Here is a 17,714-nt window from a genome sequence, read left to right on the forward strand (position 1 = left end):
AAATCTGGTGGTTAGAATGTTGCCAGTCATGTATGTGTGTTTGACTTTTAACATCGTTAACCGGATACCCCTCTCTAGAGTCAATCACTCAGCCCAGTACAGTGAATATGATGAAGACATTATTAAAATTCCATAGTGTTTAATTCCTCTGGGCTTCACAAACTTTCTGATTGTCTCAATGTTTTTATTAATATCTTTGTGATAATACAACACAGAAATGCTTTATGAATCTATAAAAATTCGCCATTTTGATTGCATCTTAGTGCATCATCACGACTCAAACTAAACAAAGTCACATATAGAGAAATACGTGAAACAAGAGACACAAGACAATAGTGCAGAATAAGAGGGTACCAGTTGGCATATCTCTTTTTAAGGTGTATTGTTTAGCTGTTTTTCTGCTAATGAACTCTGCTATCTTCATATATTGTGTATTTTTTTGGGACTCTTCATGGGACATGGAGGCCCGCACTCAATGAGAAGCAAGAGTTTTGCTGCTTGAATAAAAAAAATATATATTAAAACATGTCCGCCTTGCAATAAAAGGATTAAAGCAGCAAAACTCTCGCTTTTCATAGAGTGCCGGCTTTCATGTCCCATAAAGAGATTATAATTTGTTTGGATGGCCGACGCACCATTTAACTTCAGAAAGAGCACAAGGGGAAGGTTAATTTTTGTAATTTTTTGGGACAAAATAAACCTGTGCCCGTTTTGGCTGGTTGAAGACCAGCAGCACGTCTGGTCTTCAACCAGCCAAAACGGGCACATGTCACCCCGCTGCTCATTGAGCTCCATTGGCTACCAGTTGATGCTCGCATCAAATTCAAAACTCTTACAATCGTCTAAAAGGTGATGTCAGAACAGGCTCCTTCCTACCTGCCTTAGTGTTTTATATTATATGTACTCCTAACAGTACAGTAAGTCTGTACTAAACAGTAGGGCTACAACTAATGACCATTTTGGTAGTCGACTCTCCTTGCGATTATTTTTTTTGATTAGTCGATTAGTCAGCGATTATTTCTGCCATTTCTAAAAACGATTTAAACAGCAGAACATGAGCCATATGCCATTTAAATATTTGAAAGTACTGATATATATATATATATATACGTATATATATATATATATATATATATATATATATATATATATACGTATATATATATATATATATTGTGAGCAACCTAGCTAGGAGGACCCAGTTGAAGCAGGAGTCAGAGGCAGGTTCAACAAAAAGCTCCCCGTAGGGCGTTTATTAATAAAAGGGGAAAAAGAAAAACTGTGAAAAAGTAAAGTCCCTGGTTCAGATGACCGAGGCTGTAGGAACCACCAGGCTAGAGGTTAGTCCATCCAGTGACTGGAGTTTTAGGACGGGGATCCCTTTGTGCAACGGGTCCAGATTCAGCCTTCTAAGTCAAGGAGAGACAGGAAAAAGTGTTAGTGTGGAGCTGGGGACAAGCCAAACCATACTCAACCCAGCCTCAGTAATACTGAGGCTTTTAAAGGGCAGCTCCACTCTCTGGTAGCGTCCTGATTAGTGGCTGCCAGCCGCGCCTCGTCTGCTCCTCCAGCACGCAGGTGATCAGTGCGCTGTCCTTGGTGCTGAAGGAGCGGGAGCTTTGTTGATCCTGGCCATGTGCTTTCGGGCGCTGTCCAGTGCTGCAGGAGCTGGAGCTCCGGATCTGTCTCTGGGAGACAGCGAACCTCCTCCTTGCGGGACCTTCACGCCACAGTACCCCCCCCTTAGCTGACACCACAGGGACAGATCTTCCGGGCATCTTCGGGAGAGAGCATCCGCATCCTCGTTGTCCTTGCCTGGTCGGTGCCGGACCTGGAACGAGAATTCCTGGAGGGCTAGGAACCACCTGGTCACACGAGCATTGGTGTCTTTATATTTGGAGACCCACCTCAATGGCGCATGGTCAGTCACCAGGGTGAACTGCCTACCAATTAGGAAGTAGCGTAGTTCTTCCACCGCCCATTTAATGGCCAGGGCTTCTCGCTCCAGGGCGGCGTAGCGTGTTTCAGCGGGGATGAGCTTCCGACTCAGGTAGAGGATGGGATGCTCTTCTCCGTCGAACTCCTGCACGAGGACTGCTCCCAGCCCTGTCTCAGAGGCATCTGTGTGGAGGACAAAAGGCTGGTTAAAGTCAGGGTTCCTCAACACAGGTTGGGAAGAAAGCCTACCCTTCAGGTCGGTGAATGCAGTTTGTGCTTCGGGGGTCCAGTTCACTTTCTCCGGGGCGGCCTTTTTGATCAAGTCCGTGAGTGGAGCGGCTATGGAGGCGAAGTGAGGGACGAACCGCCTGTAGTATCCTGCGAGTCCCAGGAAGGCGCGGACGTCTGTTTTCGTGCGGGGAGTGGGCCAGTTCTTCACCGCCTCCACTTTTTTTTCCTGTGGCTTTAGGAGACCTCTGCCGATCTTGTACCCCAAGTACTGCGCCTCGGACTGTCCAAGACGGCATTTTCGGGGGTTGGCAGTGAGACCGGCTTGCTGGATGGCTGTCAGTACCCGGTCCAGGTGGAGTAGGTGCTCGGCCCACGTCTCTGAGTGGACGACGACGTCATCCATATAGGCTGCGGCGAAGCTGTGATGGGGCCGGAGGATGATGTCCATCAACCTCTGGAAGGTGGCCGGTGCACCATGCAGCCCGAACGGCAGGACCGAGTAGTGCCATAGACCTGAGGGAGTGACGAACGCCGTCTTCTCTCGGTCCTCTGGAGCCAGTGGTACCTGCCAGTATCCCTTTGTTAGGTCGAGGGTGGAGATATACCGGCTCTTTCCCAGACGGTCGATGAGTTCGTCCACTCGGGGCATGGGATATGCGTCGAACCGGGATACCTCATTCAGCCTGCGGAAGTCGTTACAGAAGCGCCACGAGCCGTCCGGTTTGGGCACCAGGACTATTGGACTGGACCATGGGCTCGATGACGCTTCTATCACCCCCAGCTTATGCATTTTCTCTACCTCCTCCTCCACAGCTTTCCTGCGGGCCTCGGGAAGACGGTAGGGTCGCTGTCTCACAACGACTCCTGGAGGGGTAGAGATCCGGTGATGCAGCACTTGGGATCGGCCAGGTAGTTCCGAGAAGAGGCGGTGATGCCTGTCAATGCACTCCCGCAGTTCCTGTTGCTGGGAAGGAGACAGGTCTTCGCCCAACGGCACCTCCATGCTGGCTCGACACTCAGGAACCTGGGTGAACAAAGACACAGGCGGTGGTGGTTCAATCCATTTCTTTAACAAGTTGATATGGTATACCTGTGTCTTTTTCCGCTTGTCTGGTTGGTCCACGCTGTAATTCACTGGGCTGATCTTCTCCCGGATAGTGAATGGACCCTGCCAGCGAGCCAGGAACTTGCAGGTGGTGGTAGGTATTAAGACCATGACTCTCTCTCCTGGCTGGAATTCTCTCAAGACAGCAGGGCGGTTGTAGGTGCGTTGTTGGGCCTGCTGCGCCTGCTGCATATGTTCACGCACCAGAGGAAGCACAGAGTTGATCTTCTCCTGCATGGACTGTATGTGCTCAATCACCGACCTGAAAGGTGAAGGCTGACTCTCCCATGCTTCCTTCATGACGTCGAGCAGTCCTCGGGGTTTCCGGCCGTAGAGAAGCTCGAAGGGGCTAAAGCCGGTCGATGCTTGGGGCACCTCTCTGACAGCGAAGAGTGTGTGGGGGATGAGCTGGTCCCAATCCCGGGGTTCTTTCTCGACCACCCGTTTCAGCATCTTTTTGAGCGTCTGGTTAAATCGCTCAACCAGTCCGTCTGTTTGGGGATGCCAGATCGAGGTGGTGAGGTGCCGCACCTGAAGGAGACGACAAAGGTCACTCATAAGCTTGGATACAAAGGGCGTACCTTGGTCCGTGAGGATCTCTTTTGGGATCCCCACTCTGCTCATCAGCAGCACCAGCTCTTTAGCGATTGCCTTCGAGGTTGCCTTCCGGAGCGGCACCGCATCTGGGAAGCGAGTGGCATAGTCGACCAGGACAAGGATGTACTCATGTCCCCGCCCTGACTTCGGCAGGGGGCCCACGATGTCCATCCCGAGCCTCTCAAACGGGGTGTCGATGATGGGGAGGGGTACTAGAGGAGCCGGGGCCGGCTTGTAGGGGCTGGTAAGCTGACACGTGGAACAGCGCCGGCAGTGGTTTTTGACCTCAGCCCGGATGCCTGGCCAGTAAAACCGTTGCTGAATCCGGGCCAAGGTGTTCTCCATTGCTAGGTGACCCCCCAGCGGATGGTGATGTGCTAGGTGCATCACCTTGTCCACGTGTCGGGTCGGCACCAGGAGTTGCTCCACGGTCTCCCCATTGATTTTCACCACCCTGTAGGCACGCTGATCCCTGACCATAAAATATGGTGGAGCTGGTGCCGTGGGTCCCACGGCCCTCCCATCAATCTCGGCGATGGCCTCCCAGATGTTTTTGAGCCTGGGGTCCTCCTTCTGCTCGCGGCTAAAGCACCCCTCTCGGAGGACCTGCTGATGGAGAGAGAACAGAGGATTAGATAGTGGGTCTCTCTCACCTTCGGAGGCGCTTTCCTCGGAGGGGCTCCGGCCGCTCGCAGCCAGGGCAGGTCGGAGGGATGGCCCCCTTCTTCTCCCACTTCTGTGACCGGGCCGAAACTGTGAGGCTCTGTTCAGCTCTTCCTCAAACTGCGGGTAATCCCTGCCGATGAGGAGGGAGACGGGAAGATCGGGGACGAGGCCAATGGTGATGGGCCACTGCTGCTGGGGGCGGCCTAGGGACACCTTTGCGGTCCGTACGGTCTTTTGATCCCCATGGACACAGCTGACCTTTATGGTGGTGTAGTCTGCACGTACCCAGGGAATGGCCTCGGGACGGGCCAAGGTGACTGTACTCCCGGAATCCAGGACGGCTTGTACTCGGCGGCCATTGAGCTGGAGAGTGCAGCGAGGGATGGGTCGGGCCAGACCAGTGTGGAGTCCACAGCCTGCTAACCAGGCTTTTGCGGCTGGGGTTGGGCGATGTGGACTTTCTGGGGCTGTGTTCATGGGCTCGTCAATCGGCCCCAGCGGGGGCTCTTTGGGCCTAAAACCAGGTCTAGGACCTCTAGTGGGGTTTAGAGGGACACCAGAAAAAAGGGGCCTATCCTTCTGGGTAGGGAAAGGACCAGGGCTTCTTTTCTCTACGGGTCTTGCCATGGATAAGATGGTCTGCGCCGACTCGGTGGCCTCAACCATCCCTCTCATGGTCGGGGCTCCTTGCAGGCCTACTGCTGTTTGTAGCTCTGAAGGCAGTGTATGGAGGAAGTGGTGAGCTACCACTCTCTCCACTACACCCTCAGAGCTAGTCTGGTCTGGCTGCAGCCATCTTTTGGCTAGGCGGAGGAGCTGGGTCATTTGGGGCCTGGGGGGAGCATTGGGCTTAAAAGTCCATTTATAAAATGATATGGCTGATGCTGCCGGCCCTAGACCTACACGGGCCAGAATCTCCTCCTTTAAAAGCTCGTAATCTTGAGCTTGGATAGGGGGCAGGGAGAAGTAGGCCAACTGGGCCTCGCCGGTAAGAAAGGGGGCCAGGATGTTGGTCCACTCCTCCTTGTTCCATAACTCTCTCTCTGCAATCCCCTCAAATGTGTACAGGTAGGCCTCCACATCGTCTCCCGGAGCCAGCTTGGTCAGGAGTTGGTGAGCACTGCGACGGGGATCAGGGAGCGAAGCCAGCTGTCCTGCACGACGGGAGGAGAGCAGATCCTCCGTCAGCTCCCGGAGCCCTCGCGCCAACTCCCGGGTGACCTCCTGCTGTTGGAGGCTGGTCTCCAAGAGATGCTGGAGTACCTGGTCCATCTCTGAGAGAGTGAGAGAGAGAAAAAAGATAGAGAGGGAGAAAGACGTCTTCCCCGTTGGGGCTCTGTTCGGGAGGCTATAGAGGAGCTTCCGACAGAGAACCGGGAGGTTAAGGCCCAGACTCCAAAAATATTTGCCAAAAAAAAAAAAAAAAAAATTTTTTTTTTTTTTTATTTATTTATTTATTTATTTTTTTTTTTATAATTTATATATATTTACACCTGCCTCTCCTCCAAAAGGGTCCAGTTGCCCGCATTCTCCACCAGTGTGAGCAACCTAGCTAGGAGGACCCAGTTGAAGCAGGAGTCAGAGGCAGGTTCAACAAAAAGCTCCCCGTAGGGCGTTTATTAATAAAAGGGGAAAAAGAAAAACTGTGAAAAAGTAAAGTCCCTGGTTCAGATGACCGAGGCTGTAGGAACCACCAGGCTAGAGGTTAGTCCATCCAGTGACTGGAGTTTTAGGACGGGGATCCCTTTGTGCAACGGGTCCAGATTCAGCCTTCTAAGTCAAGGAGAGACAGGAAAAAGTGTTAGTGTGGAGCTGGGGACAAGCCAAACCATACTCAACCCAGCCTCAGTAATACTGAGGCTTTTAAAGGGCAGCTCCACTCTCTGGTAGCGTCCTGATTAGTGGCTGCCAGCCGCGCCTCGTCTGCTCCTCCAGCACGCAGGTGATCAGTGCGCTGTCCTTGGTGCTGAAGGAGCGGGAGCTTTGTTGATCCTGGCCATGTGCTTTCGGGCGCTGTCCAGTGCTGCAGGAGCTGGAGCTCCGGATCTGTCTCTGGGAGACAGCGAACCTCCTCCTTGCGGGACCTTCACGCCACAATATATATATACGTATATATATATATATATATAGAGAGAGAGAGAGAGAGAGAGAGAGAGAGAGATTAAATATGTAATCTTTTGTGGTTAGGCACTTTGGGAGACACAAAGTAAGTTGAGTGTAAACTGTGCAAGCAAACCATTTACCCTTTTATCTCCCATTGTGTTTCTGTCTCCATCACGTTGTGTAATGTGGTACTGTTACAAATTATCGATAAGTCGACAATGATATTTGTAGTCGACAAATTTAAATAATCTACATTATCGATTATATCAACTAATCGTTGCAGCCCTGCTGTACAGGCCTATATAAAAGCCCAGTCATGCAAAAAATATGTAAATAAATCATAATAATTAAAATACTGGGATATACCATGAAACCATCAGAATCTTAAAAAAACGTGATATGCATTTTTAGTCATACTGTCCAGCACTATTGACAGGTGAAATTAGCCTTAATCAGTTTTCACAAATACTGGTACCGTTTCTTTGTGATGGATCTGTACAGAATCATGACTCATTCATGATTAATGTAACATGTTACTTTTTTTTGGTGTTAAACGTGCTCTTCAAAGCAATGTAGGCACTTTATCACACAAGCTTAATAGCAGTCATTTGTATTGGTCAGATCCTTCTGTCTGAAAATCCAGTTCCCAGGCTGCTGCCATTGAGAAATGAGAAATCTGAGCCCCGTTCAGATGAATAAAGAACGAAAACAAGACTGAAAAATTGGATTTGGGATTTATTCCAGACGACTCGCGGCTCACCGGACCTCTGGAGTTACGGCACATAAAGGTGAAGATAGTCTGGACGGAGAGAGAGAGAGGGAGGACGGTGGAGCGATATAAGCAGTATATGGGTCAGCAGCAGATCTGATTTTCTGCTCGGCGCTGTGCTTCACTGGTTTCCCATTACCTGTTCCTGTTCTCCGTGTTCTGGTGGGCTTTTTCCCCCTTTTGTCCTTATTGTTGGAGCTCCATCCCCCCCACTCAGCTTTAGCCCTGGGGAGCAGCCAGGGGACTGCAGCATGAAATCCCACTCTACCCAGCTGCCCTCACTCTGGATTCCCAGCTAAACACAAGTCTTCTCTCTGCAGAACTGGCTCTTTCATAAGCTGCAAAAATATATAAGCAGGTAAATGTGGCCAAAATCTGAATTTCTTACAAAATTAGTTAGATTAGTTCAGATTATCCTCAACTTTTTAATGTGCTAAAGTACAGAGCTTCACGTGAAGTTTCGGTTTCATCTTCTCTAGCATCACAGGAGCTATCAAGCAGTTTCTGTGTCTGCACAGAGAATTAATCTATAAGCCATTTAATCAGACAAACAGACGAGACGAGACAGAACAAGTGTAATTTATTCATAATAAGTGAATAATATTGTTGTGATTCATTAATTGACACCACCTAATAACATAAATAAAATTGTATTTTAAATGTTTTTATTATTCTCAACAAAGTCGGCTTATTGTTGCATTCAAGTTAATGGGCTGTTCTCAATAAAGGCCTCATTCCATCGTTTTTTCATTCATTTTAAATTGCCTAGTTGTGGTTTCTAGTATGCGCCGGTGATCCGGTTTAACACTGCTTTAGTCCTGTGGAGGAGTGGAGCGATAGGATTTCAGCTCTTGCTTATGAATATTCATACATGCAAACATATCGCCTCTAGTTGGCTAAAAGCACTGCAACACCAGGAGGCAGTGAGACGGACAACAATTAGAAACATTTAAAAATAAAGACATTTTTACAGTAGTAACAGTCTTTGCAATGTTATATGTTACTTTACAACATGTGTAATAATGCCCTGCTAAGTGCAGTTCAGCCACTGACCTAGTCTTAGTCTCTGTAAAACACCAAATCCACCGGAGATCCTATTTAAACCTATAGTTACTTACACACAGAGGTGGGTAGTCCAGGTCCAGAAAGTAAAAATCTAGTAATGTAAAAATTTTAAATTTAAAATGGAAAAATGTATTTAAAATGTAAAAATCCTCCTCTGATCAGTCTACTTATAAATTAATGTTAAAAGACGTTATACATCCACACAGGTCTTATATATTCAGAGTGAGGAACTGGTCTGGGGCAGGTGGAATAAACTGAAGGATGGGCAGCTGCATCTGTGGTGGGTGATGGAGAATTGTAACAGGCCTAATCATAACTAAGACCTAACAGAAACGTTCACTCTGTTTCTCTCTGCTGGAGCCGAACAGTGAAGATATCAAATTATTGTCAGCGTCAAACCTGACCTTCAGCTGCCCACGCAACGTGCGTGTACCCGAGCCTGCTGGCAGAACCTCTGATCCGAAACAAAGACAACTGCTGCCTTTATACAAAAAAAACAACACACAGACTGTTTCTTAGTACGTATTCTGCATTCTTGTGAGTTTTTGCGCCCTCAAGTATCAGTTGGTGGCACTTTCTTTTGGTGCATTTTTGTATTTCCAAATACTTGGATCTCAACTGCTCCTATAAAAACCCATTAATCTGTTTTCTGTCAATCAGCTAAAAGTCAACCCCCACCAGAGCCTTGCCTACTTGTTCTAGTTGAAGAAATATAATTTGGGTCTGCTGGTTGAAAACCTCAGGCAGTATACAACAGGATTAGCCAGCAGACTTCGTCTGAGGGAGGGATCTGTACCTACTGTCAGTGGCAAGTCAGCAGATGAGCTTAAATAACTTTAAGCAATTTAAGCATAAACTTGCTTGTTCGTGTTTTGTCATTAAACTCAAGCTAACACTTATGCGTAAACATGGGGCAACAGCTTATTTGAATTAAAGTGACGGCTCATTCTGAAAGGTACTGAAACTTGTACGAATAGAGCTGGTGAAATTTCTTTTTTTGTGAGAGTGAACTTCATTAACAAGATTTTTTGTTGCCCATAGATCTAATCTTGTCTAACTTGTGTTGTAAGAGGTATAATATGGATGTATCCATATATTTAGAAGTTGATGTTTTAATTATAGTATAAGCTGGAGTTTAGATTCTCTGCCCAAGCCCGACCCAATGCCTGACCCGAACTCAGGCCGAGACTTCCCACCACTTTCCTTAATGTGGGTCGGGTCAGGCTCAAGAAAATATTCTGTGAGATAGGCGTCTGTTTTTTAATGCTATTTTTATGTAATATAAAGCTATGGTGTGATAATCACAATTTAGCAAAGTAACAAATCAAACAGTTATTTTATTTTAAAGCTGGAATGTTATAATCACGCACACGTGAGCTCCTCAACTTGTCCGAATTACGCACTTGACTTGCGTTATACAGGAGTTTCAGTTTAGTTCTCCAGTATCGCGACTGGAGCACTACTATCATTAGTCGCTAATCCCGCTAAGCACTAGCTCTTTTACTGTTCAGAGGTGAGTTAACGGCATGTAGCCTGCTGCTTACCCCGGCTAGCACTGCTGGAACAGCATTAGCATTAGCCGCTAACCACACTTAGCGATAGCGTTTTTACTGTTTAGAGGTGAGTATATCACCTATATGTAGCCTGCGTCTTTACCATGTTAAAACAAGCTACATGGGACAAACCGCTAGCTAATATCGTCCTGGCTTACAGGTACACTGTGTAGCGCTATCGGGCTAGCGCTAGCAGTTAGCTGCAAATGCTGCTATATCCAGGAAGTCTAAGAAAGTCTAAGCTTACTGTAAATAAACTGAAGCGCTTTACTCACACAAATAAACGTTTTTTTTTTAGGAGAAAAATCTGTGTAGATTAACATCCAGCGCTTGTTTCACTTTAAAAGAGAATTTTTTTACAGTTCTGTTTAGCTTTATAGGTCTCGCCACACTACAGCAAGACCCGCTGAATTTGAAGAGAAACATGGCGACTTCCCCTGTTCCTTACTAGTGTCGCATAATGCCTTTAATCTGGTGTGCTTAATAGTGCGAAAAAACAGTATTAAAAATTGTTGGGTTTAAATCGGGCTCATAATGCCAGTTTATGGGGCGGGTCACATTGGGAAGAATGTGAACTTTTTGATCTGATCTAAACTCTAGTATAGACCCAGCTACAGACTTTCCAGCTGCTGCTTTTCATTGTAAATTTACACAAACCCAACTTATACCTCTGCAGCCACAGCATCCGCTCAGCTTTACATCAGTCTTTAGTCTCTGAGTAAACAAGCACTGCCGGGTCGGCCCCTCCCACAAACTCGTTCTGTACAATCCCATTTCCTGCCACTCTCTCTCACATCTCTCTCACTCTCTCTGTCTCTCTCTCCACACAGGCATGCTCATGCTGAACGCTTCCACATGTGTAAATCCGCTCCCCTGAATACTCTCCTCTGTTGCCCTCTGGTGGCTCAGAGCGCACGTCACACCCGTGTTTAAGTTATTACAGTGATCCTGAAAGCTCCCCAGATCACAGGAAGCTGGCAGCGGGTTCTGCGTCTGTGTGGTTCTCCCGAGGCCGTCGCTTTGATATATAATCTCCGCTGTGGGGAAAAGAGAGAGAGAAGAAAGATGGGAGTTAGAATTGGAAAAGCAGCTTTTGATTACTGCACCAAAGTGCCTGTAAATTTATTTCATTCCTACAGGAAATAAGGACATCAGTGTAATATCATACAAGAGTTCAGATCCTTTGGAAAAGGCTTATAAATATAAATATATATATATATAAAAATTACAAAAATTACACTTCCTCTGGCTTTTATTGGATTACAGACTGAACACAATATATTTTCTTGCTGCATTTCAGGCCTGCAGTACATCCCAAAACTAAAGTTAGGACAGAATTGTTTTAATACTACAGGGCAGATGTGTAATTAATTAAAAAATTTTACATTTTATTACTTAAATAGAAATGTCTAATAGAAATGTCTTCTCATCGTTCAATAAAAGCCCTATCCATATAAATATCTCCATCCATATAAGGTAAATCTGATTTGTGGTTGGATGTAGAGAAGTATAAACACACAGCTCTGAAAAACATTGAAAAATAAGAGACCACTTCAGTTTCTGAATCAGTTTCTCTGATTTATCTATTTATAGGTTTATGTTTGAGTAAAATGAACATTGTTGTTTTATTCTATAAACTACAGACAACATTTCTCCCAAATTACAAATAAAAATATTCTCATTTAGAGCATTTATTTACAGAAAATGAGAAATGACTGAAATAACAAAAAAGATGCAGAGCTTTCAGGCCTCAAATAATGCAAAGAAAACAAGTTCATATTCATAAAGTTTTAAGAGTTCAGAAATGTTTTAATCAGTTTTCTTGCATCTTGGCATCATGTTCTCCTCCACCAGTCTTACACACTGCTTTTGGATAACTTTATGCTGCTTTACTCCTGGTGTAAAAATTCAAGCAGTTCAGTTTGGTGGTTTGATGGTTTGTGATCATCCATCTTCCTCTTGATTATATTCCAGAGGTTTTATATTTGGTAAAATCAGAGAAACTCATCTTTTTAAAGTGCTCTCTTATTTATTTATTTTTTTACAGAGATGTATATCGTGATATACATTTTGCGGTATTGTTCTCCCTGAGTAAAGTAGTCAAAGTAAATATTAGAACCACTGTTTTTTTTGTTTGTTTTTTTTTTCTTTCTTTCCCAATACTGTCCTAGTTTTATTTTATATGGGGTTGTATGTTTTCTGGGAATCGTAGATATAAAGAGTTTTCTCTGTAGAATAAATTTGAAACTCTGTGCGCTGCCTTGTGTTTTATTTCTGTTGAATTGTTGTTATTCCGGTGATGTCAGTCTTGGATGTTGAGTAGCTGTAGTGTTCTTGTATTTCAGTGTTTTTTAAAGGACTGTAATGTGATTTTCCCTCTTTTCCACTGTAATTAAACTCCTCTCTCTCTCTTTGATTCCCGCTCTGAGCTCGTCTCATCCTGTTCTGCTCTATTTCTGTCTGGTAGGAGCTGCAGCTGCTGGAAGCTCTGCTGAGGGCGAAGGCGGACGCTCCAGACTCGTGGGACGCCCGCAGTGCCAGCAGTCTCCGCTCGGCTCTCAGCCGGCAGGACCGGAACCGGCTGCTGTGGGACGACCTGTCCACCCTGGAAGAGGATTCCTCCAAACTCAACGCTCTCCAGCTACGCCTGGACGAGTCCCAGAAAGTCCTGCTAAAGGAGCGCGAGTGAGTTATCTCTGCTACTTCGTCCTGCAGTGGTGGATGAATAGTAGTGGATGGCTCAATAGCTAGCTTGCTGGATAAGTCATACATTAGCGTTTCTAAACAGAGCAACAGCACAAGCGGTCATGAACACATATAATTCACGTTAGGGATTATTGCTGCGAGTTTAAGCACAGCATGAGCGCTCAAGGCAAGGCAAGTTTATTTATACAGCACCTTTTATAAACAACGGTCATTCAAAGTGCTTTACAGATTAGAAAATACAAAGAGAAGTCAAATAAAAAAACATATAAAAGAATAACAGTAAAAATGGAAATAAAAACTAAAATAAGAATAAAGCATGACTAAAGCACGAATAAAGCAGAGTCGTGTAGTAAACTCATGAAGTAACAGTGTAATAATATGATTCCCATCCTTTAAAAAATGTTATCGACCCCTATTTCCACCTTTTTACTGTTTACTAAGTAATTAATTTTGTGTCCCTTTACTGTTTTTATGTCTGTATTAATATACAATATAGAAATTAAATTAAAGCCCCACTAAGTAGGATTGAGATTTTGTGCTCGTGTACTCCCCCTACATATATATATTTATATGTACTACATAAATAGTGCAAAATCCACCTGCATGTAAGCTACTTTTTCCATCAGAAAGTAAAAAGCACACGAAAATAACCATCATACGAAATACAACCATCATCAATTTGTCTCTTTTAGCATGAAATGTTTACTTTATTGTAATCAGAAGACATTTCTTCTGTGTCTACAACTGATGAAACAGCGTGTTTACAGAGTAGCACTGTTAGCCCTCACCACCAAACAAGCACAGCATGAAATAATATTAAAACAAAATCACAGTATCAGTAAAATCAGCTTTTACAAGCCCCAGACTACAATGTATATTTCAGTTTGGGGCAATTTAATGCAAGCTAAGCTTACAAACAGCCATATGCTAATGCTAATCGCAAATGCTAATTGCTGCTAGCTTCCGCCTGCTAGCCTACAGCTTTAGCAGTTAAAACAAACACTTTAACTCAACTTATACCTCATATATTTACACTCTGGATGTTTTAATAATCTTTTAACTCTCTTATTAACATTTTAAGCTCCTTACAAAACAGAAATATCCACTGACATAATCTGTCTTTATCTGCTACTATCTGAACTCACCAGAGCTTCTCCGGTACAGCAGACCAACAGCACAAAAGATTCTTTCGAATGAACGAATCCTTTGAACGAATCTTTTTAGTGAACGGATTCTAATGATTCGGTTTATCCAAAAGAGCTGCTGTGCCCATCACTACTACTTAGCTTCTGTAAAGAATTAACCAACTCCAAATAGCGGGTTTTTGTAGAACTGAAAGAACTACATACAGGTATGAAAGCAGGTCGCAGTTCCGGAAAGAGGCGCAGTTCTTGCGAGCATTGGTCGCGGCCGCCTAGTTAAACTCACAGAGTCTGGTTTGAGCTCAGAGGAGCTCCGGCACAGACACGAGAGCACCGTTATTCCTCCTATTACACCTCAATGCAGCGCTGCAGTGAGATTCAAGCTGTAATTTCACTTCAAAAAGTTCAATAATCAAGAAAATCCTACCTAGTGTGCCTTTAAATAAGTACATTGAATTTGATTTGATACAAACAGTGAAATAGCAGGTCTTCCAGTACGTTTGTGTATAAAGTGTATGTGTGTAGTGTTGCTGTAGTAGTAGTAGTAGTGATGTAGTAGTAGTAACGTGTGGTCTGTGCTGTCTGCAGGGATAAGCATGCGCTCAGCAAAAGCATCGAGAAACTGGAGACGGAGCTGAGCCAGTGGAAACTGAAATACGAGGAGCTGAACAAGAGCAAACAGGAGGCTTTCAAACAGGTACGGGTTCACTGTGTAACTGCATTAGAGAAAGTGAGGCTGTAATGAGTCAGGAACTAGTATCGCATCCTCTGACTAAATAACTCTGCACTGACCGGGGGGATATGTGGGCGGGGTTTTCACTGCACTGACCTTTTATTTTTTTTTAGTTTTTGTTTTATCAGCACATTTTATCATATTATTAAAGCTGATGTCTGTAAGTTTGGGGATTTAGGGCGATCTCCTTTCAGAGGGCATGAATCAGAGTTTCCTCTTCTGAAGTCTCCATTGCTCCACCAGCCGCTCGCGTTCAGTAAAAAATTAAGCTGGGTCCTCTTTTAGAGGCTGTACATGTGACTTTAGACACCCCAGTTTTTATAATAAATATATTATTAATTTTAGCAGGGATGGTGGTTCAGCACACTGGTACCATTAAAAACACAATATTTTATCCATATTCTTATCCATATTCTTCTTCAGATTAGAAACTAAATAATACAGACTGACATTTTAATATAAAATTAAAAAGTTGTTGGTCTTTTATCACAGCATACAATTATTACACAGTTATTATTAAATTATAAAGTTACTTGTTTTGTATAATATCATTTAGTTTTTCTCCATCTTTGATCTTCAGGTGCTCCGACCCTAATCAGCTTCTTATCAGTAGACGATAAGAAGATCGGTATGAACTGTTCTTACTGTCCCAGTGGCCTTCAAAGCCCCACATCAAAGCCCTTCCCCTCCCTTCATCTTCCTTTCTGATTAAAGTCTGCTACACAGCGTCCCCACACCGTCTCATACCTGCAGAGATTATAACCTCGAACACACACACACAGACACACACACACACACACACACACACACACACACACACACACACACACACACACACACACACAGACACACACGCAGACTGTGGGTGTGAGCGTCTGATGTACATGTGGTTGTTTACCACCAGGGGGCACTGTGAGCCCGTTTGTATGTGCACTGGGAGGGTTTTGTCTGGAATATGAATGTAGAACTGGCAACCCTGCATTATTATTATTATTATTCAGAAAGAAAGATATTTTGTGAAACAGGAAGCTGCGCTGAAGGTAGAGAGAGATGCAAACCCCATACCAAACACACCACAACAGCTTCACCGGCATTCTGAAAAACTGGAGGAATTCATATAGGGAGAAAAAATCAGATAAAATATATTTATATTGCGCTTTTTATAACTAAAGATAGCAGAACAGAGAATCAGACAAAACACTGAACAAACAACACAGAACCTCCAAAGATCAAGAGAGGAAAAACTCCCTGTATCACATGTACAATCACATGTACCATCCTGTGTACTATTACATGTATTATCACATACTATTACATTTACCATCACATGTACTCTCACAAGTCACTTTTACTCTCACACTTTCCTTGTTCTATCACGTGTACTATCACATATACCACCATGTGTACTATTATATGTATTAGTACATGTACCCTCTGTCACGTGTATCATCACACGTACCGTGTTCTATCACATGTACCATCAAATGTACTATTATATTCATTGTCACATTGTACTCTCGTGTGCCATTGCCATGTACTATCGCGTGTACCTTGTACTATTGCATATACCATCGTATGTACAATCGCACATAACTTGTGCTGTCACGTGTACCATTGCATGTCAGGTGTACTCACGCGTACTGCGTACTATTGCTTTTACCTTGCACCATCATGTATACCATCATGTGTACCATTTATATGTACTATCACATGTACCTACACATGTATGAACTTTCAAAGCTAATATATAAGGGGGAGACTCATCCTCCTCTGGTCGAGACTTCAATCAGTCTGGCTGGACAAGAGACAGGAGAACATCCATCAGGTATCAGGCCAGACAGTGCGCAGTCAGTAACTTGCCTCTTTTTGAACTGCTGCTGATGCAGCATTGCCGAGTAGCATCACAGTGCTAACACTCGGAGGAAAGCGCAGCGACTCAGTTCTGATACATCAGCTCACAGACGCAGCCTTGTGCTGATCCACACCCTAGGAGTGATGAGGAGAAGAGAGAGTGCCATCTACTGTACTGTACCCACCCAAGAACAACTGTGCTCTCTCAGGGCTCTGGCAGCTGATGGCAAGCTGCATGACTGGGATTTGAACCAACAAACTCCCTGATTTATTTATTTTTTTATTGATTGATGCCACAAAAATGTAGTATTGTGAGAATAGCATTATTCTACACCATGTGCAGAACTGTAGAGTTATTTGGGCCTGAGGTTCTGTTTCTTATGCTGGTGTTTGGTGTTTTCGGTAAAGAGCACGGTGGCCGTTAGGGACCGGCAGGAGGAGCGACGTGTGAAAAGTGGTGTTAATCTAACGGAGACGCAGCAGCCGAGACGGGCGTGAAGCTGTAACACGCAAGCTGGCATCGCTCTGCCCAGCTGTGCGGGCACACAGCCTGCGGCGCATGCTAATTGCTGAGGCTCGGTCGCTCTGCACCGGTTTTACTGGGGAAAATGGTGAGAATGGTTGTTACTGAGTAAGAGTGTAAAATAAGCTGCTGTGGATGTTTGGGCTCGGCTCGGTTTGAAGGCTGGAGAGTTAATTGAATTGTAAGGAATAAGAGAGACTGTATAGAGTAGGGTTGGACAGTATGACTGTAGAACTGTAAACCACAGTATTAAAACAGTCTAACAGTTTCTTAAAACGAGGACGGTGTTTCATAAATACGACAAAGTGTCTGACGTGCCAAATTTCTGCTCTAATGTTAATAAAGGCTAAATTAGCTCATTCATGTGCATTTAAGACGGCCACAGGATGTGCACAGTCTGAAAATTGCAATTATGATCTAATAATGGCAATTGCTGTCTAACTGTCTGATAATAGCAAGTATTGTCTAATGGTCTGATGATGGCAGATACTGTTTAATTGTTTGATAATTTCAAGTACTTTCTGATATTGGCAATTACTGTCTGATAATGGCAAAGACAGTCTGATAAATGTCTGATAGTGGTAATTATTGTAATTGTTTGATAGTGGCAATTACTGTCTGATAACTGTCTAATAATGGCAATTACTGTCTGATAATGTAAACACTCTCTGATAATGTAAATTGCTGTCTCATAATTGCAATTACTTGTCTAATGGCCTGATAATGGCAATT

General features: G+C 44.4%; 1 protein-coding gene across 2 annotated transcripts in view; it reads left to right on the forward strand.

Annotated features, from left to right (window-relative positions):
- Positions 1-17,714, forward strand: part of ccdc102a (coiled-coil domain containing 102A) — a 134,666-nt gene that overhangs the window by 61,272 nt on the left and 55,680 nt on the right. For both annotated transcript variants that reach the window (XM_022667390.2, XM_022667391.2), the window contains 2 exons: positions 12,495-12,712; positions 14,464-14,572. In XM_022667390.2, coding sequence (XP_022523111.2) covers positions 12,495-12,712; positions 14,464-14,572 — 327 coding nt within the window. The remainder of the gene's footprint in view (positions 1-12,494; positions 12,713-14,463; positions 14,573-17,714) is intronic.

This window comes from Astyanax mexicanus, chromosome 16 (genome assembly GCF_023375975.1).
Source record: "Astyanax mexicanus isolate ESR-SI-001 chromosome 16, AstMex3_surface, whole genome shotgun sequence".
NCBI lineage: Eukaryota > Metazoa > Chordata > Actinopteri > Characiformes > Acestrorhamphidae > Astyanax > Astyanax mexicanus.